Source organism: Periplaneta americana, chromosome 17, assembly GCF_040183065.1.
Source record: "Periplaneta americana isolate PAMFEO1 chromosome 17, P.americana_PAMFEO1_priV1, whole genome shotgun sequence".
NCBI classification, from domain to species: Eukaryota; Metazoa; Arthropoda; class Insecta; order Blattodea; family Blattidae; genus Periplaneta; species Periplaneta americana.
The window spans coordinates 109,646,382-109,668,440 of NC_091133.1; the positions used below are offsets into that span (position 1 = coordinate 109,646,382).

At 33.1% G+C, this 22,059-nt stretch overlaps 2 protein-coding genes across 5 annotated transcripts in view; one reads left to right on the top strand and one right to left on the bottom strand.

Moving 5' to 3' along the window:
- The window catches only part of BBS9 (Bardet-Biedl syndrome 9), a 399,441-nt gene that overhangs the window by 83,450 nt on the left and 293,932 nt on the right, over positions 1-22,059 (bottom strand). The gene's annotated exons all lie outside the window — the stretch shown is intronic.
- Positions 501-20,404, top strand: LOC138692582 (chymotrypsin-1-like). 2 transcript variants are annotated; one of them, XM_069815579.1, is made up of 7 exons: positions 501-629; positions 1,621-1,709; positions 7,448-7,539; positions 7,991-8,147; positions 13,955-14,068; positions 15,912-16,055; positions 20,172-20,404. In XM_069815579.1, the coding sequence occupies exons 1-7, from the start codon at positions 587-589 to the stop codon at positions 20,331-20,333; spliced, it is 801 nt and encodes a 266-aa protein (XP_069671680.1). In that variant the 5' UTR covers positions 501-586; the 3' UTR covers positions 20,334-20,404. The 2 variants fall into 2 exon arrangements, with proteins under 2 accessions (XP_069671680.1, XP_069671681.1); XM_069815580.1 differs by having other exon boundaries at positions 7,991-8,132.

Sequence of the window (22,059 nt, forward strand, 5' to 3'; positions counted from 1 at the left end):
AAATTCCCTCTGTTTTTCAATCAAAATCTTCAAAGTAAAATATCCATCTGCGCAAGATCTGCCTGTTCGAAAACCGTTTTGTTCTTCACCAATGAGAGTTTTGTAGTGAGCTTCAACTTAAGAGCTATTATTCTTGAGAAAATTTTGTATCCACGATTTAGGAGACTGATTCCTCTGTAGTTTGTGCAATCTTACCTCTATATCATAATAATTTAACCTAACACTTCGAAAACGTTTGTCCCATTAAAGATAAAACTATTTTATTCACCTACATTAAACGATAAAATAGACAAATATTGCAAGAAAATCTTAGTAATTAAATTAATACTGCAGGCACGTGCAGTCAATTATTTCAGTTCCGATATTTCACTTTTATTAAAATACAACCTCCCATTATCGATAAATATTGATAGACGTGTAACGTATGTAAAGTCAGATTTAATAGTGTTCATAAATTTAAAATTAAGTAACGGTGGTGAAATTACACAGACCAAACGTTATAAGTAGTGATGACTTTAGTGTGAATATAACTGAAGCGTTAGCAATAAGCAATCAGAGTTCCTGAGAATATTTCACAAGGACAAGCATGAAGCAATATATCCTACTTCTTGCTTTCTGCATAAATCCAGGTAGGAAGACTGCCTGAAATTGATTGTGGTGTAATTTTGGGACACTTGTCAAAAAATCTATTTTCAATTTTTCGTTACACTTCAGTGTTTCCATCATTGTTTTAGAATAGAGGTATACAGTGTGTTAATCAAGTATGGAATATTGCTAATAACTTTTTACATATTAATTTTATGAAAAATTACCAAAAAGCAAAAGTTGTTGGAGATATCTAACTAAAAGTTATGGCTGTGGTCTCACAAAAGTATTGATTCATGTACAAAGTGTAACAAAAAATAACACTTTTTTAAATTTTACATATTTGAAATATCCATTCAATTTTACATAAAAATTGAAGTTTGACTCAGCATAAATGATGAATATTCTCTTGTAAATGTTATGGTTCTTTCAAATGCTTTGAAAATGTGATTTTTGAACATCTACACTACTCAGTTATCCCAAATTCTTACTTATCTTTCTTCTCTTCATTTTACTTCTTCCTCATTTTTCCTTCTAGTTCTAACTTCATCCCTTCCCCTAACTTTTTTCCTCTTGTTTCCCGACCACTGGCATTCCTTTAACTTTTCTATTCGAGCTTACATTTTTGGTTCATTGCTTTCTCTTCCCTTTTTTTCCTCGACTCCTAGCTTTCATACTTCCTTTCTTTATATTTTTCTTACTTCTTCTTTCCTCAATTTCCATTTTACCATTTTTTTCTTCATTATTTCTTCAATATAAAATATGTTTCAACATTAGGCCTACAGTTTTCTTTTTTATTTTATAGTTTCCTTTCTATTCTTTATTCTTCCTCCTTTAATTTCGTCTCTCTTTGGTTTATACATTCTGCGTTCTTTCTGCAAATCAGCACTGACCAGAGATAAAACGAAGAAATGCACTACAGCCATCACCTATCCACATGCAGGCTCTTGTATTCATTTCTCCATTAATATTGTCCGACCTCTTGTAGATATTACACGCTTACAGCATTTCTCGTTGTCTGGAATGTATTTACAGATTTCAGCTCAGCAGAAGAAACGCAAAATCCTTTAGAACCGAGAGTAATTGGTGGAAGGAACGCCACGAAGAATGAGTTCCCATTTGTGGTAAGCGAAATTTTCTACACTTAACAGAAACAAAGTTAATAATAATTGAAATTGTAATGCAATACCGCACCTGTTGATTCTGTATTCAGTGCTCTAAAGTTTAAAGAATCAAGTTTTATGTTGAAATACACACTCTCGTTGTTACATTAAAACATAAGTTGGCCCTATCCTGTGATAACTTGTGCCTCAGTCATTTAACGCAACATGAATCTTAAATTATCCGACTTTGTAACAGTGCAAGTGTAGTTGGCAAGGCGTCTACTTCCGACGACCTCGAATGCGAGTTCAAATTCCGACTATGGAAATATTGAATAGAAAATCTGTGAGTACCTTCCTCGACGTTCTCCAGTTTTTCTCACTTCATTCCACGATCACTCTTCACATTTTCTCCTTCTTTATTACATTTTTATATAAAAAAAAGAGGGCACCACATGTGTCATTTCGCATTCGGATCGGGCGTTTACCGTGGAAAGTATTCCTTGGATGACAGTAAGGATAGTGTTTCCGTGGCTGTACGTACGCGACCAAGGAGGGACCCGTCGCGCGTCGTGGCAGAATGAGGAACTCCGTGCTCGTTGCGTCATAGACTTACTAAATAACCGCGCTGCGTATGTTTACTGCTGGAGTGTCGTCACATCCAATGCCTAGCGTTTCAACCTGATCGCAATGCCGCATGTAGGAAGACGTGTGTTTCGTAGTCAAGCGCGGAGATTTATTTATAATGCCATAAAGTTTTGTGATGAAGAAACATCCAATGCCTAGCGTTTCAACCTGATCGCAATGCCGCATGTAGGAAGACGTGTGTTTCGTAGCCAAGCGCGGAGATTTATTTATAATACCATAAAGTTTTGTGATGAAGAAACATCCAATGCCTAGCGTTTCAACCTGATCGCAATGCCGCATGTAGGAAGACGTGTGTTTCGTAGCCAAGCGCGGAGATTTATTTATAATGCCATAAAGTTTTGTGATGAAGAAACATCAAATGCCTAGCGTTTCAACCTGATCGCAATGCCGCATGTAGGAAGACGTGTGTTTCGTAGCCAAGCGCGGAGATTTATTTATAATGCCATAAAGTTTTGTGATGAAGAAACATCCAATGCCTAGCGTTTCAACCTGATCGCAATGCCGCATGTAGGAAGACGTGTGTTTCGTAGCCAAGCGCGGAGCGTTATTTATAATGCCATAAAGTTTTGTGATGAAAGAAACGACAACTGGTTTATTTCTACCTCTATCGAAGACAATAGAGCGTGCTGAAGCTATTGTGAAGTTAAATAAGGAAACAATTAGTAGGATTAGAAAGGAAGGTAAAGAATATGAGGACAAGGGTGTAGAAATATCGACACCAATAGTACATTATGCAACGAGCCTATAATGAAGGTATTTAAGAAGCGAGTATGGATATTTATGAAACGAGCGCAAGCGAGTTTCATAATTTTCATACGAGCTTCTTAATTACCATTATAGGCGAGTTTCATACGACTTTTTATGCTCCACCATATTTCTAACTTGATATTATTAATTTTCTTTGTATCTGACCGTGGCCAATGTCCCGTATGTTGTGAGATGTGCGCAGACGCGAAAGTATTGATTTTTTCCGAGGAACAGATGTTCACATTGACCTTGCTAAGCCATAAGAACCTACAGAGATAACAGTAAAATTAAATTAGACATTGAAAAACGAGATGACAAATTGAATTTATTTGAATATTATTTACAATTAACGGTAATTATTATAGTAACAGAACATAACCTTCATTGGATTTCCAGCCTCCGTGACTTTTCGCTAATTCTCTTTCGATTGCATATCCGAGAATAATCGATACTTGCGGTTTTATAACGGTAGAAAGCTGACCTGTCATTGGCTGAACAGTTGTAACCTGAGTCGTCATTGGCTGAAAGACCTGTACTTTAATGACTAGGTGTACTTTAATGACATACATTAAAGATCTGCTACCAGGTGTATAATTACTACATTTCGGCATGGTCGAGCATAAACAATGTTAGATGACCTCCTGCAAATAGGTTGAATAAGACGATATGGACAAATTTATCATAAGATGAGAAGTTCATAAATATTATAGTCTCTACAAAGAGCTTCCAACATTAGGAAAGTTGCATACATTTTGTAAGAGAGAAATAGGTTTTAAAGGGTGCAAGGAAATTTTACGAAAACTCATACTGTTCAAAAAATGTAAAGATGAAAGGAAATATCTAATAGAACCCTCTGATGTAGTAGCCTGTTATTTACCTGGACGGAACATGGTTCCATATTCATTACACTGTCCACAAATGTTGGCAAGACATAAACGTGCCAAGAGTTTATACAAATAGCAGTGCAGATCAACGACTTATAGTAGCCCATGCTGATGGTTTTATACCGGATGCTTTCCTCATATATAATGTCCGGAGTCCGGTCACTTTAAAATGCTAAGGTAAGAAATATATATCAAACGCAATATTGTATAAAATACGGTACCTACTTTAGTTTCGTTACTTTCGATTCATGTTCCCTCCTTTACGAACACCGATGTTTTGGTGTTTTTTCTGAATAGATTCCTTTGTAAGCGTATGATAAAATAAAACTAAACAATGAAGTTAACTATATATATAACATATAACATAAAGCGTGTTAATAATAATGAAACAAGAGCACAGTTCAGCATGTGCTTCTTTTTGCATCTGTTGCGGAATTTACAACACGGCCTGTGTTGTGAAGCGAATCGCAGCGCCACCAAACAAAACGGTTCCTGCCTTGGTCGCGTAGTACATTGCTGGCACACTATGATGTCAACAATAGACGCCTTGACTACCTGAGAACACATCGGATCATATTCATAGACATTCTTAGCACGGGCTTCTGGTGGATGATCAGCGAACTAACGTTTTCTGTATTCATAAACCAGTGTTAGCGATATGATATGATATGATATGATATGATATGATATGATATGATATGATATGATATGATATGAATCTTGTACAAGTAACCAGTCGATAGCCGGGGCTAGTTTAGCACGCTCGTAGCGCAGGCTAGCGAAATGTCTATGAATAGCACTCTTAGATTTTATCTTCTCTTTATAAAATTATATATATATATATATATATATATATATATATATATATATATATATATATATACTAGTGGCTTGTGCAGCAAATACTGCTGCAAACTAAGTTCGTTAGACGTTCAAATACAAATTTTTTAGATTTATTTTCAATGAAGAATACTTGTCTTTTTTATAGTTATTTGCTTCCACAATAATGAAACATACTCCCTCTGAATGGATTTTTTTAGGCCAAATACTTCTTCTTGAACCTATCCAACTTCAGTTTTTGAGTTTCAACGCGAAAACGCAAGTATCAATGTCAGGACGATAGCAGTAGCTATTTCAGGTCATTTTGTAGGCAAAATTAAAAAAAAAAAAATGTCAGGTTTCCTAAGCTTTCGAACAATAACATTTTCGTATAGCTGCTGCATGTAGAATATGAAATGTAGAGCGTAAAATCATTTTATCCTACAAAGAGATCTTGCTGAAATGATCTGGAGACTACAAAATTTTCTAGGCCTCTTATTTTATCAGTAAGTAATATCTTTTGTTAGGAACTGTAATTTTTGCGCTCTCTCGAGCCAATACTGAAGACAATGACACATATCAATATCTACACTACACCGCCATTAAGTATATGAAAAAGACCTAACCCCACTGGGTTAATAAGTATAAAAATATTTGATTTTTAATAACAATATTATTATCTTACTTAAGTTTTGTAGTTATATATAGCAGCCACTCAGTAAATTATAGAAATGAAGATCTAAATTAAGATATTCTCTACATTTACTTACATAACCACAAAACGTTTCACTTTCATGTCATCAATATTATGTAAAATTAATGAAAAATAGATGCATCGTGATATTAACTATAATAATATTTAATTTCTAATGGTAATAATGTCATCAAACCACCTCAAGTTTCGTAGATTTGAATATCCAATACACAGCTGTACTCAGAAAATTATAAACTGCAGAATGTTTTTAATAAAAAATTCAATTGAGCTCTAAATATGTCGGCAATCCTGCAGGTCATGGCCTTCGTGTAATAGCCTATTGTTTATTGTAGTATGTGTTTTGTTCTGAAATTCACTCAAGTCGGCCGTGATTCAATAAAATAGTTCTCAATACTGACAACAGATGGATTTTGGAAAATAGGAAAATTATGTAGGAAAATTGACATTTCACTGAAAACTACTACTTTTCCGAAAAACTTTGGATGCCAGGCATGAAAATGAGGGGTCACTCATTAAAATCCGTTCAGCCGTTTTCCCGTAATTTCCATTACCAGTTCAAATTATATATATATAGCTATTCAAATTCTTCCTTAGCTTGTAATATATTGCAATAATAAATAATGTCATAGTATACTGTATTATTTTTCTACGACACAGGGAATTCCCAATTCGGAGAGACAAAAATTAAGAAATAGGGAAAATGTCAGAAGGGAATGCCGAATCAAAGAAATTGATTTCGGTAAATTATATTTTTTGAGAAAATGGATACCTTGAAATATACTACACTTTCGGGAAGTTCTGTTGGATGCAATGTAGCAGTGCATGCCGACTTTCGTAAATGTTAAACTACTGTATTTATTAACAAAGATTTGAATATGCATATAGTTAGCTTACGTAAATTTGTGAAGAATTAAGTATAGGCCTCTCTGCTTATGTCATAGATTTACGAATGAAATCAAATGTTTCTGGATTAAAGAGAACGATATTTGGTGCAATTCAGGAAACGAATGTGCCTATTAATAAAATTATAAATGATTGGAATGACCTACCTGCAGCGGTCTTTGAGGGCTGTCCTTCCTTAAGGAGATTCAAGAATAATTTAAAAAGTTGTGTACAAAGTGCAAATTAAAATTAAGGCGACATTTAACATTTAATTTTTTAAGGTGACATGTATTTATTTAGCCTGACGAGTTACTTCCTTGGTTTGAATTGTAAATTACTTAAAAATGGCCTGTAAGAGGGTCTTAGGCTAGAAATGTTTAGTTTAAATGTAGTTCTGCTTATAAGTACAGTATGCATAAGGGTGTAATTATTTGACTTATTTGAACAGTTGTATCAGTGAAGCGAGGTGAGTCAGTGAAGTTATGGTTTTACAGTGCAGTGAATAGTTCCGATCAGTGATAATTTATAGCGTCGATGAAATGTGTTCTATAGTGTCAGTGAAATGTGTTACAGAGTGTCAGTGAAATGTGTGCTAAAGTGTCAGTGAAATGCGTCATAGTGCCACTACAGTGAGTGAGATGAGAATAAAGTGAAAGACTATTGAAAATTATGTAGGGCCTATACATAATAATGTAGGTTGTAATGTAAAATTAGGTATATTATTTATGTTTTATTATTATTGTGTGAAATTATATTGTGTATTCTTATTGTATTGTGTATAAAATTGTAGGCCTATTGTGTATTGTATAATTGTATTGTGTATTGCTTATCATTTCTTTATTGTGTATTGTTTATATTGTGTATACCACTGCCACCGGGTGCATGCCCACTTGCAGTGTAAATAAATACATATTAAGTGAATTCATTTAAATAAGTCGTTTCAATAATAGTTAAGGAACAGTTTCAAATGGTGATAATCACAGCATGATAAACCGAAACATGTAGAACATAATATAATGAGAAATTAACTAACATTTTCGTAAACAATTTTTGTTTTACTACTCCAGGTGTCTCTGTTATATCATGGAGATCCGCAGTGTACGGGCACGATTATCAACCGGTTTAAGGTGCTCACGGCAGCTCACTGTATTAGCGGCACGTAAGTGATTTCTACCGTTCGTGGGTATACCGGGAATTCGGGAAAGCCACCGAACTTGGACCCAGTGGTGTGTGGTAATTCGTTGCTGGTGGTAGTTCTATGTACCGTTGGCTCATTGCAGCCCATGGGTCCAGGGTTCAGAGAGACTAATTGATAGATAGACACTTTATATTTTACAAAATGTACAGAGATCAGAATTTGACTGGTATTTTGCATGCTACATTTTCTGATCGGCCGCCGGGTAGCTCAGTTGGTAGAGCAGATGGCTACGGAGGGACCGGGTTCGATCCCGGGTGGTGACGGGATTTTCTCCTAGTCAAACTTCCAGGGGCTCTACCTCCATGCTCCCCAAGTTCCTCCATGGCGTGTGAAGGGGATACATTTACATTTTACATTTTCTGATCATCTGAAGTTCAAAGAGTCATTCATTCGTGTGCTTTCTCTTTTCAAGGACATATGATAAATGGACCGTGAAGGCTGGATTCTACATTAAGGGTGACCCAAATACTATTGAACGAAAAGTAAAGTCCTTGAAAGTCCATCGTATCTACGTAGCCAAGAGGTACCTGGCATTCGACATCGCCATCATGGATGTGAGTTTATATACAGTACGTGCACAAACTCTGTCCGCACTGAAGCGAACTGAGTATCTGACACTGGCAATCGCAGTTACGTTGGTAGCACGATTCCAGATTTGAAACAAAATTTAACCAATCTCTCAATTATTGTAATTAGGGGAGAGTTGGGTAGTGTCGGACATCGGTTAATATCGGACAGTGTGTTAGTCGTTTTATTTTATTTTTTTTGGGGTTATTTTACGACGCTGTATCAACATCTAGGTTATTTAGCGTCTGAATGATATGAAGGTGATAATGCCGGTGAAATAAGTCCGGGGTTCAGCACCGAAAGTTACCCAGCATTTGCTCGTATTGAGGGAAAACCCCGGAAAAAACCTCAACCAGGTAACTTGCTCCGACCGGGATTCGAACCCGGGCCACCTGGTTTCGCGGGCAGACGCGCTGACCGTTACTCCACAGGTGTGGACCAGTGCGTTTCTTTATCTACCACCATATGATAGTACCTGAATGACATGGTTACGTTTCTGTATGCGACATCACAGAAACGTAACCACGTCAATCAGGGACTAATATCGTGTGGTAGATGAAAGAAACTCACTGTCAGATATTACCCGATGTCCGATACTACCCAACTCTCCCCTATACATAATTGATATCGGATTTCTAGATAATTGAATAAAAAACTATTGATGTAGTAAAATTGCTCATCATCGTGAATTGCTGGAAGTGTTTTTCTTGCCATTTAAGCCATATTTAACTTCATACTCTTTTGAAAATATTTTTAACTAACGTCTCTAAATTAAGTAGACCCTATTATATTGTACTTAATTAGTTACGGTATGTCATTTTTAAGTTTAACACTTGTCCTTTCATTACTCTTCAATAGGTAAAATTAGCCACACATAAGCAGAAATAATAATCTAAAGAGTCAAATACGGGGAACATGGTGGCCAGAGTTCCTAAGAAATAATTACTTTATTTCTATATACAGTCCCTCATTAGTAACAGCAACAAATTTTGCAGTAATGTACTGAATTAGAAGATGTCTTCACCCTTATGAAAAGTGTGACTTTAACTGTTATTCCTCTGTACTCTTCAATTGTAATTTTAAATTTAATATTAATTGTGAGTTTAATTTCAATTGAGGCGGGTAGATGCAAAGGGGTGTAAGTGACATTTCTAGAAAAATGATTTAAGTGCATCGAGGGTAAACTAAAGCTTTTAAAATTTCAGTTTCTAACCACATCTTACATTAACATTTAAAAGTAAAACTTCACGGAATTTACGAATTCTTAGTAACTTTTAATCACATTTTATGGAACTAACATAAGTACACTTACATTCCTTTGATTCTGACCGCATCAATTGTGTTCTTGATAATGTAGTTGTTATTTCCTGATAGACGGGAAGAGAAAGTCTTATCTCCACCACGTTAAATAAATAAATAAATTAATAATAATAATAACAATAATAATAATAACGATAATGATAATAATAGAATATCGCTGTTCCGAAGGAACAACGAAGTTAAGTGCAACATGGAATATTTTTCAGAGAATCAAAAAACATGATCTTATTTATATATAAATACATAAATTTAAAATATTAAAACATATATATTATGACAATAGAAATAAAGCAAAATACTATACTTTTTGGTTACTTTTAAATAGTACTGAGTAAAGCAAAATATAATACCTTTTGGCTACTTTTAAATAGTACAAAAATAAAGCGAAATATTATACTCTTTAGTTACTTTTAAATAGTATTAAAATAAAGCAAAACTATACTTTTTGGTTATTTTTAAATAGTACTAAGTAAAGCAAAAGATTATACTCTTTTTGTACTTTTTAATAGTACTAAAATAAAGCAAACTACTATAATTTTTGGTTACTTTTAAGTAGTACTGAAATAAGGCAAATTATTATACTCTTTGGTTACTTTTAAATGAATCACTGATTGGAAAAGGGAAGTATGCCCATGCACCTATGTTTTGAGAAAACTAAGAAAAACTTATTAGCACTTACAATATTGTTCCTACAGCTATGTGATGCGTTACAAACTTGTAGAACTAAGTTCGCTGTACTGTATGGTATGTCGTTTCTGCGCATTCGATAAATATTTTTGAATCTATCCTCTTTTGAAGTTGATGGACATTCTTTCTTTTTCCAATAAATTATCAATTCTCATGGGTAATTTTCAAAGAAACTCAATCAGACACAGGTTTAATCTGCTATTTATTGCCAGTTAAATTTCTATTGTTAACACGGTGTGATAATTATTTAATTTCAGTGAAACATCTTAAGAATTTAATGAATTTTGCTCTTGTATTAAAAGCAATTTTAATTAACAATTTAACTACTAATCTTCTTCATCAGATTCGATAGGATTTCTTGTGGCCATTGAAGAATGTTGTTATAAAATTCCTGATACTCTGATGGAATGTATTTAATTATTTTGTTAACGTCTTGCAGCTTCTTGGGATGTATAGGAACTTTGGAGTTGTATGCTATATTTCTAGGAGCAGATGGTGTTTCTCTTCTATTAATAAGTCTGTATGTCTTGCGATCCAATCCATCTATCCATTCCGAAGAAACGACATAGCCTGGGGTTTTCTGTTTATAGGTCAAATGCCGGCAGTTAGCAAATGAAAACTTTTCCTTTACCTGACTATTTAGGGCAATTTAAGGTTTTTTAAAGAAGTGTGGCCACCATTCTTTAACATCAATGATATTTTGATGTCCAATAATCTTGACTTGAAAAGCATTCTGTGTTTTTCTTGAATTAACCATCATCTCAACATATTGTTTGACAGAGTAGATTGTCTTGTTTTTGTATCACTCTTTTTATTACGGCGAAATCCCTATCGCACGGGAGGAACGAGTGATCTTCTACAGGAAAATAGTGCTCAATTACCTGAAACTTGGCAGTCATTGTTCGATACATAAGGCAATGTAGAACAGTGTTATTGTCCACACCTGTGGAGTGACGTCTGACAGCGAAACCAGGTGGCCCGGATTCGATTCCCGTTAGGAGTAGTTACCTGGTTGAGGTTTTTTCCGCGGTTTTCCCTCAACCCAATATGAGCAAATACTGGGTAACTATCGGTGTTGGACCCCGGACTCATTTCACCAATATTATCACCTTCATCACATTCAGATGCTAAATAACCTAAGCTGTTGATAAAGTGTCGTAAAATAACCTACTAAAACAGTGTTATTTCGATTCTGTCCACCACAAGAATCACTAAACACATGTAGTTCTTTCACTGAGTCAAATAGTTCACTTATGTAGTCATTGAAAAATGTACAGACTTCATTGGGGCCTTGATTTATATTATATGTTACAGAAATATTTAGTAGTAAAAATATATCGAAATAATACATAAAACATAACAGATCTTATCTTCATGATGGACCAGGCAATTTTGCTGGCACAACTCTTCCTTTTAAAGTTACGGAAGTTATTTTTTTCTAAAGATCTAGCTCTCTTGCGTTTTTCTTTTACATAGCCTATTCATTAATATTTCTTATTCCCTTCCTTCCTCATTTTATTTGTTCATTATCAGAAATACTTTTACTCATGTTGCTATGGATGATTTACAGACAACGAACTTACAACCACTCTCACAGAAATATTAGGATATTTAAATGAGACACAGACTTCCCACCTGACATCTGGTGGTGATGCTTACAACAGTGATTGGAAAAAGGAAGAAAGTCCGGACATTCTTCCTTATTCCACTAATTGAAAATTTTAACGGGCTGTTACTTCATTGTTATTGCTGGTAGACTCTTCTTTTTTCCACTAATCGATGGGTGGATGGCTCAAGAAAAAAATGCATATCTCAGTGCATTTTCGAAAAATTGGACTTTTTTCCTTATTCCAATTAGTGATTCAAATAGGACTAAAATAAAGCAAAACATTATACTCTTTGGTTACTTTTAAATAGTACTAAAATAAAGCAAAACATACTCTTTCCAAACTTTTAAATAGTACCAAAATAAAGAAAAATATTGCACTTTTTGAATACTTTTAAATAGTACTAAAATAAAGCAAAATATTGCACGTTTTGGTAACTTTTAAATAGTACTAAAATAAAGCAAAACATTACACTTTTTGGTTACTTTCAAATAGTACCAAAATAAAGCGAAACACTATATTCTTTGGTTACTTTTCAGAAGTACTCAAATAAAGCAAAACATTACAACATTTTGGTTACGGTACTTTTAAATAGTACTAAAATATAGCAAAATATTATACCTTTTTGGTTACTTTTAAATAGTACTAAAATAAAGCAAAATATTACACGTTTTGGTTACTTTTAAATAGTACTAAAATAAGGCAAAACATTACAATCTTTGGTTACTTTTAAATAGTACTAAAATAAAGCAAAAATATTATACTTTTTGGTAACCGTACTTTTAAATAGTGCTAAAATAAAGCGAAACATTATATATTTGGTTACTTTTAAATAGTATTAAAATAAAGCAAAATATTATACTCTTAGCTTACTTTTAAATAGTACTAAAATAAAGCAAAAATATTATACTTTTTGGTAACCGTACTTTTAAATAGTGCTAAAATAAAGCGAAACATTATACTCTTTGGTTACTTTTAAATAGTATTAAAATAAAGCAAAATATTATACTCTTAGCTTACTTTTAAATAGTACTAAAATAAAGAAAAATATTGTACTTTTTGAATACTTTTAAATAGTACTAAAATAAAGCAAAATATTGCACGTTTTGGTTACTTTTAAATAGTACTAAAATAAAGCAAAACATTACACTTTTTGGTTACTTTCAAATAGTACCAAAATAAAGCGAAACACTATATTCTTTGGTTACTTTTCAGAAGTACTCAAATAAAGCAAAACATTACACTTTTTGGTTACGGTACTTTTAAATAGTACTAAAATATAGCAAAATATTATACCTTTTTGGTTACTTTTAAATAGTACTAAAATAAGGCAAAACATTACAATCTTTGGTTACTTTTAAATAGTACTAAAATAAAGCAAAAATATTATACTTTTTGGTAACCGTACTTTTAAATAGTGCTAAAATAAAGCGAAACATTATACTCTTTGGTTACTTTTAAATAGTATTAAAATAAAGCAAAATATTATACTCTTAGCTTACTTTTAAATAGTACTAAAATAAAGCAAAAATATTATACTTTTTGGTAACCGTACTTTTAAATAGTGCTAAAATAAAGCGAAACATTATACTCTTTGGTTACTTTTAAATAGTATTAAAATAAAGCAAAATATTATACTCTTAGCTTACTTTTAAATAGTACTAAAATAAAGCAAAAATATTATACTTTTTGGTAACCGTACTTTTAAATAGTGCTAAAATAAAGCGAAACATTATACTCTTTGGTTACTTTTAAATAGTATTAAAATAAAGCAAAATATTATACTCTTAGCTTACTTTTAAATAGTACTAAAATAAAGCAAAACATACTCTTTGGTTACTTTTAAGTAGTACTAAAATACAGTAAAATATTATACTTTTGTTTACTTTTAAATAGTACTAAAATGAAGCAAAACACTATACTCTTTGGTTACTTTTAAATAGTATTAAAATAAAGGAAAACATTATAGTCTTTGTAGTCTTTGGTTTCTTTTTAATAGTACTAAAATAAAAATAAATATTATAATTTTTGGTTACTTTTAAATATACTAGTCATATAGGGATGTTTTAATACTCACTCCAATATTGCAGTTGCGTCTTTGTTCTCCCGAACAGCGATATGTAAAAGCATGTAAATGCTATTAATAAATTGTTGTATTCTTATACTGTAACAGATATTGGTATCTATTTCTGTAGGTTACGCAGCCCTTTGAATTCAACGCTGCAGTCCAGCCTGTTATTTTCCCAGAGTTCCATCAAAAGTTAAGAGTTGGAACACACGCCACCTTAGTTGGCTGGGGTGTAACCCAGGTGTGTATTATTCAATAAATTTTAATCGTAAGATATTTCTTCAATCTGCGCAGAATTTTACATAATGAAACGATAAATATTTATTATTATTTGGTAAAATTTTTAACAGAGTATATTTATAAATTCGTTCAATATTAAATACATTAAATTCAGAATAAATTAATTTAATTGGATATTCCCAAGAAACTAGTTCGATTAATTAAAATGTGTCTTAGTGAAACTTACACCAGAGGCCGTATAGGCCATTTTCTATCCGATGCTTTTCCAATTCACTGCGGGCTAAAGCAGGGAGATACACTATCACCTTTACTTTTTAACTTCGCTCTAGAATATGCCATTAGGAAAGTTCAGGTTAACAGGCAGGGTTTGGAATTGAACGGGTTACATCAGCTTCTTGTCTGTGCGGATGACGTGAATATTTTAGGAGAAAATCCACAAACAATTAGGGAAAACGCGGAAATTCTTGTTGAAGCAAGTAGAGCGATAGGGTTGGAAGTAAATCCCGAAAACACTAAGTATATGATTATGTGTCGTGATCAGAATATTGTACGAAATGGAACTATAAAAATTGGAGATTTGTCCTTCGAAGAGGTGGAAAAATTCAAATATCTTGGAGCAACAGTAACAAATATAAATGACACTCGGGAGGAAATTAAACGCAGAATAAATATGGGAAATGCCCGTTATTATTCGGTTGAGAAGCTTTTGTCATCTAGTCTGCTATCAAAAAGTCTGAAAGTTAGAATTTATAAAACAGTTATATTACCGGTTGTTCTGTATGGTTGTGAAACTTGGACTCTCACTTCGAGAGAGGAATAGAGATTAAGGGTGTTTGAGAATAAGTTTCTTAGGAAAATATTTGGGGCTAAAAGGGATGAAGTTACAGGAGAATGGAGAAGGTTACACAACGCAGAGTAGCACGCATCGTATACTTCACCTGACATAATTTGGAACATAAAATCCAGACGTTTGAGATGGGCAGGACATGTAGCACGTATGGGCGAATCCAGAAATGCATATAGAGTGTTAGTTGGGAGGCCGGAGGGAAAAAGACCTCTGGGAAGGCCGAGACGTAGATGGGAAGATAATATTAAAATGGATTTGAGGGAGGTAGGATTGATGGTAGAGACTGGATTAATCTTGCTCAGGATAGGGACCAATGGCGGGCTTATGTGAGGGCGGCAATGAACCTACGGGTTGCTTAAAAGCCAGTAAGTAATCAAAACGTTTCTTCAAACAAATTTTAATTATTTGTTTTTGTAGTAAATTTAAAGAACTAAGATTAATTTTCATACTTCCACCACAAACAATAATACCATATTGAACAACAGTATGAAAAATGGCCAAATATACATTTCGTAGAACTCTAATGGGTAAGTAGCATCGAAGATTAACGAATTTATAAATTGTTTCACGAAGCCTCTCACAAAGATAAATAATATGATGGGATAATTTTAAATAAAGATTATTTCAGAATAATCCTAGTTTAATTTCTTTGTCAGGCTATGACCTCTTCACACAACCGTCGTACATGAAAACTCTTACTCAAGAACATTATGGCAAGTAATGACACATATAAGCTTGCAAGTTTACGTAAAACGATGATATTTTTAAAATTTTAATTCGTATTTTTGCTTGGATGTCAATTTGACCCCCACGCGAATAATAATGTGAAAAATTAATTCGCGTATATTTAAGTATTTAATTATTTTGCTATTTATTTCAGTATAAAGTCCGGATATGAATACTCAATATGTAAAATTCAATGTGAAGCCTTCAATGTGTGACGATTTCAGAATTAGAAATGAACAGTAATCAAGTTGTCATGTATTTCTGTCAACAGTTTCGACCGAAAACAGTACGTTCGTTAGTGCTAAAAGCATTGGAAGTGGTTACCATTTCAAAAAGACAATGCAAACAAAGATGGAAGAATTTGCACAGAAGGATCTGTGCCGTTGGATCTACCACACTGAAGAGTTCCTGCTTTGTAAGTTAAATAAGGTGTTTTGTGCGTGATCGTGCGTACTTGCTTGCTTTCGGCACAGAACCAATACGCGGTAAGTGTGAAACACCACATTCAGTATTCCCAACGTAACACACATAACAATTTCCCTCTTCTTACCGCTTAAGAGCGACGTTCACTTTACTGCTTTAGGCTTTTAACATATTATTTTTAGAGACGTTTAACATAGTAATAATTATAAATTGGAAACTTACCACTGCAATTTCACCTAAATTGCAATGTTAATTATTGTTTTTAAATATTTGCAATAATGAAGTAAAGTCTACTACTCCACTAAAGTTACTGCATTCGTGATGCAAGTAACATTAAGGAAGCCGTGAAAAAATCAACAAGATTCCAGACTCATCATAGACTGGGGGAAAAAAAAGACAGACGTATATCACGGCCTGCTGGAGTATAGTAAACACAGAAAACATTTTAAAGCAACAATGTTGAAGATAGATATTTTTGTTTTGCAAATTTGCCGTCATTGAACAGAAACCAAGATGGAGATTTCATTGCAACTAATTACAAATTCCTCTTTCAGGTATGTAATAAATGATCTTCGCACAAAATAATGTACGATACACGAGCGGTATGCTTTGTTTCAATTCTCGGAAATTAAAAAAGCTCAACTACGTTTCGCTTTTTCAAACTTTTCCTTGAACATGAAAACTTCAACATATCGCTCTTGTAACGCATATTACTATTATGGTTCCTTTTGAGGGTAACATTAGTTACCAAGGGAAGTACAGCCTCAACAGTCGTACTGGAGAAAATAACATTTTTACACTCTGCTCAGACAAGTGTCATAATATAATACGTTAAAATAGCGACAATATAGTGCTTTAGGCATAATATTTATTTCTACAACTGTTCTAGTTGTCATAGGAACATCGACAGAACAATGTGACAACTGTATCATACGAATGACAATATCTTAATCTTCTATACTAATAATAAATCTGTAGCCGAAATTTTTCTGGTAATTTTCGATTTTCCAAAAATAATTGGTGCTAACATATATAATTAACCACCCTGAAACCGAAAATCGCTTTTTTGAAATTTTTGTTTGTTTGTCTGTCTGTCAGTCTGTCTATCTGTCTGTATGTTTGTTACCTTTTCACGCGATAATGGCTGAACCGATTTCGATGAAAATTGGAATATAAATTAAGTTCGTTGTAACTTAGATTTTAGGCTATATGCCATTCAAAGTACATTATTTAAAAGGGGGGTTATAAGGAGGTCTGAATTAAATAAATCAAAATATCTCGCTTATTATTGATTTTTGTGAAAAATGTTACATAACAAAAATTTCTTTAAACATCATTTCCGATAAGTTTTACTCTTTGAAAAATTTTGATTGGACTGGTATGTAATGAGATAAATGAGTTTCAAAATTAAAATAACTGCCATCTAAGGCGGTGTAATGAAATAAACAAATGAATTCGTCTATAAGGGGCCTTGGTCAACAACAATCGAAAGCTATGAATTATAGCCTACAGAGAATGTTTCTGTGTTTGTATGAAGTAATATCGGAAGCTAAATTAACCGATTTGTGTAATTAATTATTATTTCACCATTGGAAAGTGTAGTTTCTCTATATGGACATAATGCTATAATGTTATTACAGTAATTTCTGAGTGAATTGAGGACAGGTAAGATTAAAATAGCTTCTTATGCACAAACAACTTGATAGGCTATTCTGTGTATTCGTTTCCTGTATTTCTTAAAATAATGTTTATCTCAGAGAATTAACGAACCATAAGAGTGTATTGATTTAGTATGCAGTAATAATATGTTAACTTAGCAATCCATTATTTTATAATCAAAATTTTAACTATGCTCAATTGAATCGTGTTAAAATACATAAAATACATATGCATTAAATGCAATGCAAAAAAAAAATTGGGTAATGAGCCAAGCAGATTATGTTGTGCTGTTGTAAAATAAAATTGGTTCTTCCTGAGATTCAAGAGAATGTAATGTAATGTAATATAATATAATATAATATAATATAATATAATATAATATAATATAATATAATATAATATAATATAATATAAGTTATTTAGTTATTTGAAGGGTTCAGAACCATAATGGCCCAAGCGCCATTTACTGAATACGTAGAAATCATGGGTTAAAATTAAGTTATTATCATAATTCAATGGAAACATATAGCAATTAAATAAAGTATACACATTACATCTAAATGATATGTCAGTCTTCATTCAAGTATGGATGCATGTAATAAAAATTAAGAAACATGTTAAAGGGATATAGAGTGTTAGTTGGGAGACCGGAGGGAAAAAGACCTTTAGGGAGGCCGAGACGTAGATGGGAGGATAATATTAAAATGGATTTGAGGGAGGTGGGGTATGATGATAGAGACTGGCTTAATCTTGCACAGGATAGGGACCGATGGCGGGCTTATGTGAGGGCGGCAATGAACCTTCGGGTTCCTTAAAAGCCATTTGTAAGTAAGTAAGTAAGTTAAAGGGATTGTCATTGCACCAAATGAGTGGTCTCAGGACCAAAATGATCGCATTTTAATTATTTAAATACAATTTAAATTAAGTAACATATTCAACTATTTATCATTCTATCAAACACGAATCTTCCCTGGATCAAATGTCCTATTTTAATTATGTAATTACTTTATATTTATTTCTAACGGGTGCAGCGGAGCGCACGGGTACGGCTACTATACTTATAAAAGTGCGGTATATGTACGTATCAGAGGTCTGCATCGGACGTTTTCGCTCGAGCGTCAAGTAGTTCATAGGATGATGCATGATGGGTAAAATTGCCACGAGCGATAAATCCTCGAACGGTATAAGCCGAGCGTTAGACATTCGTTCTTGTTACAGTGATGAACTGTGTAGTAGCATCATAGGTGTTTATCATTTCAAAACGTTGCAGGTTTAATTAATCTCTCCATAGTATAACTACAAAACTTGCTTTAGATATTATAGGTAAATGTTCCCCCCCCCCCACACACAGAAGTGATTTTCTTTTTTTCACGTCTGATAGATGTTATGGGATGTAAATGTAATTATTATAAACGGAAAACACAGTCACGATAATGCAAGAATTGTATCAAGTTTTCTAGTAATAATAATAATAATAATAATAATAATAATAATAATAATAATCTCTAATTATAATTAGTGTATCAATCTTTGCGTCCGTAACATTTGTGCAGCATGATTATTCGTTTTATTATATTTTCTGTGACGTTATCTCTGTACTAATATTGTTATTAATCTACTGCTATATCAATAATATTTTGTAAAACGTTTCTACATTGTCGCAGTATATAGGCGGAACACTATGTATTGACCTATCATATTATATATGTGGTAAATCAAATATTGAATAATTATTAAATAGTAATAATAACTTATATCGAAGTTTTTCATACTATTTTATTTATAACTTCATGTTCCTGTGTTGGTACGGTCTACTGACTGTTCCATTAAACGTTTGTCATAAACGCAGAAAATAAAGCCTTATTTTTACCGTGTGAGCAAAACATATGTGTATCTTATCTGTCGCCTTCCATACAAGATAAGACATGTCGGTGAGATGACCTTGTACTGTGCTTCTATTTATTACGAGCGTATCACGACCGATCGTATCTCACTCGAGGGTGCCACACTCGACCGAGTTCAAGCGAGCGATTTAACTCCAATGCAGCACTCTGGTACGTATGTTCTCGATACAAATCTACACGCTTTACCCAATATATCGGATGTATATTAGACATGGTGCTCTGGACTAATTGACATTCAATACAATCAATTTGTCAAGGTAGTCTGAATGACAGTATTACCAAATAGTTAAGTAATTCGTACAAATTTTAATAAAGTAAGACGTAATTCAGTTCACTTTTTTATTAATTATGGAAAATGTATTTTGTGTACAATCCCGAATAATCTTATTTCGGTGTATAGTAAATTCGTTCATTCATTGATTGTTAATGAACGCGCAAGAAATTTAACTGAAGTGAATTGTTAAGAAAGGTGTAAAGCATGAAATGGATGTATTTCTGTTATCTTCTTCGCAATGTTTATTCTTTTGTCTGTTTTCTGTTTAAAGGGCGATTCTGGAGGCCCCTTGATGGTAGGAAATGTCCAGTGGGGCTTAATATCTGGAGGTACTACCAACTGCACAGCATATAAACCATTGAAATTCCTGGAAGTATCTATGTTTACGAAGTGGATTAAACACTTCAGCAGGATTCCTCGTCAGAAGAATTGAATCAGAAGGATGTTCACAAATTTTTTTCCAATGAGCATATTGAAGTTTTGAAATAAACATATTATTACTTTCTTTGGTTGACTTTTTATTTCTATTGGTCTATCAGGAACAGTGTCTGAACTCAGTGTCACAAAGCAACTCTCAGAACAGCAAAGACCTTCATGGACGTCATTTATGTAAATGTCATGATTTATGAACACAGAAAACACTAGAAGAAATCAGGAAAGCCACGGCGTCAATCATTCCGACAGTAATGTTTTGTGACACACATGATTTCTCCTTGAGGAGCAGACCTAAATGACTTCATCAAGGTGTCTTCGTAGAATAAATTAAAATCAATATTGAAACTAATTTATCAAAATTTAAACAACATAATATAAGAAAGAAAAATGTCACCTTCTTGTATATTAAAAAAAAAAACTCGTTCTTATGTCTTTGGTGGTTATCAAATATGAAATCAATATCAACGCAAAAAGAAGGCATGACTACAACATACTGAATGATGTATCAGGGAAGGCGAAGCTGTCAAATGGTGTTCGAATACTTTAGGAAAAACAATATGACTCTCTATAAAGAATTCCATGAGTTTGTGGAACGGACTGCCATGAGCAATAAAACTGCTGCAATGAATAACTTTTTACGAAACGAAAGCCTTGATGCAGACAAGTGCATCGCATAGTGTTGTGATAGGTGTTCAACTCCTACAGCGAAGGACGGTGTCGTTCAAACTTCAAACAATGTAGGAGATATAGGTATCAGCTATCCCTTTTCTTTCACAGTGCTAGCCACAAAGCAAATCTAGTTGTGAATGATTTGAATTGTGTCCCAAAACACCATTTGAAAGTATGCATTTTGTCAATCTCTTAAAAGAAAGAAATATGCCTCAAAGTCCCAGTTTTCTTTGAGACACATTGTTCTCAGAAATAAAAAGGTACTAGTGGCTTGTGCCGCAAATGTTGCAAACTGAGTTCATTAGACGCTCAAATAAACATTTTTCAGAATTATTTTCAATGAAGAATACCAGACATTCGTAAAGTTATTTGCTTCTATAACAATGAAAGATACTCTGTCTCTCGAGCCAATACTGAAGAGAACCATGCATATAAATATCTACACCACACCGCCATTAAATATATGAAAAAGACCCAACCCTACTTGATTAATAATCATAAAAATATTTGATTTTCAATAATATTATTATCTTACGTAAGTTTTATAGCTTTCAGTAACATATACTATATATACTATATATCCGCTACTCAGTAAAATATAGAAATCAAAATCTAATTTAAGTTATTCACTACATCTACTTATATAACCCCAAAACGTTCCACTTACATATCGTCAATATAGCATTAATATGTATAATTAATGAAAAATAGTCACATCATGGCATTAACTACAATAATATTTCATTTCTAATGGTAATAATGTTATCAGACCACCTCAATTTTTGTAGTTTTTAATATCCAATACACAGCTGTACCCAGAAAATTACACACCACAGAATCGAACCTGTAAATTATTTTTAGTAAGGTAAGTTTTTAATAACGAATTTAATTTGAGCTCTAAATATGTCAGCATTCTTGCAGATCATGGCCTTCGTGTAATATTGTTTACTGCAACGAGTTAGAAAGAGAAAGATATAGAGTGGACATTGCGCCGCCATGTTTGAAGAAAATTGAACGACCGTCGGTAATGAACTTATGCGCCCAAAACAAAGTGG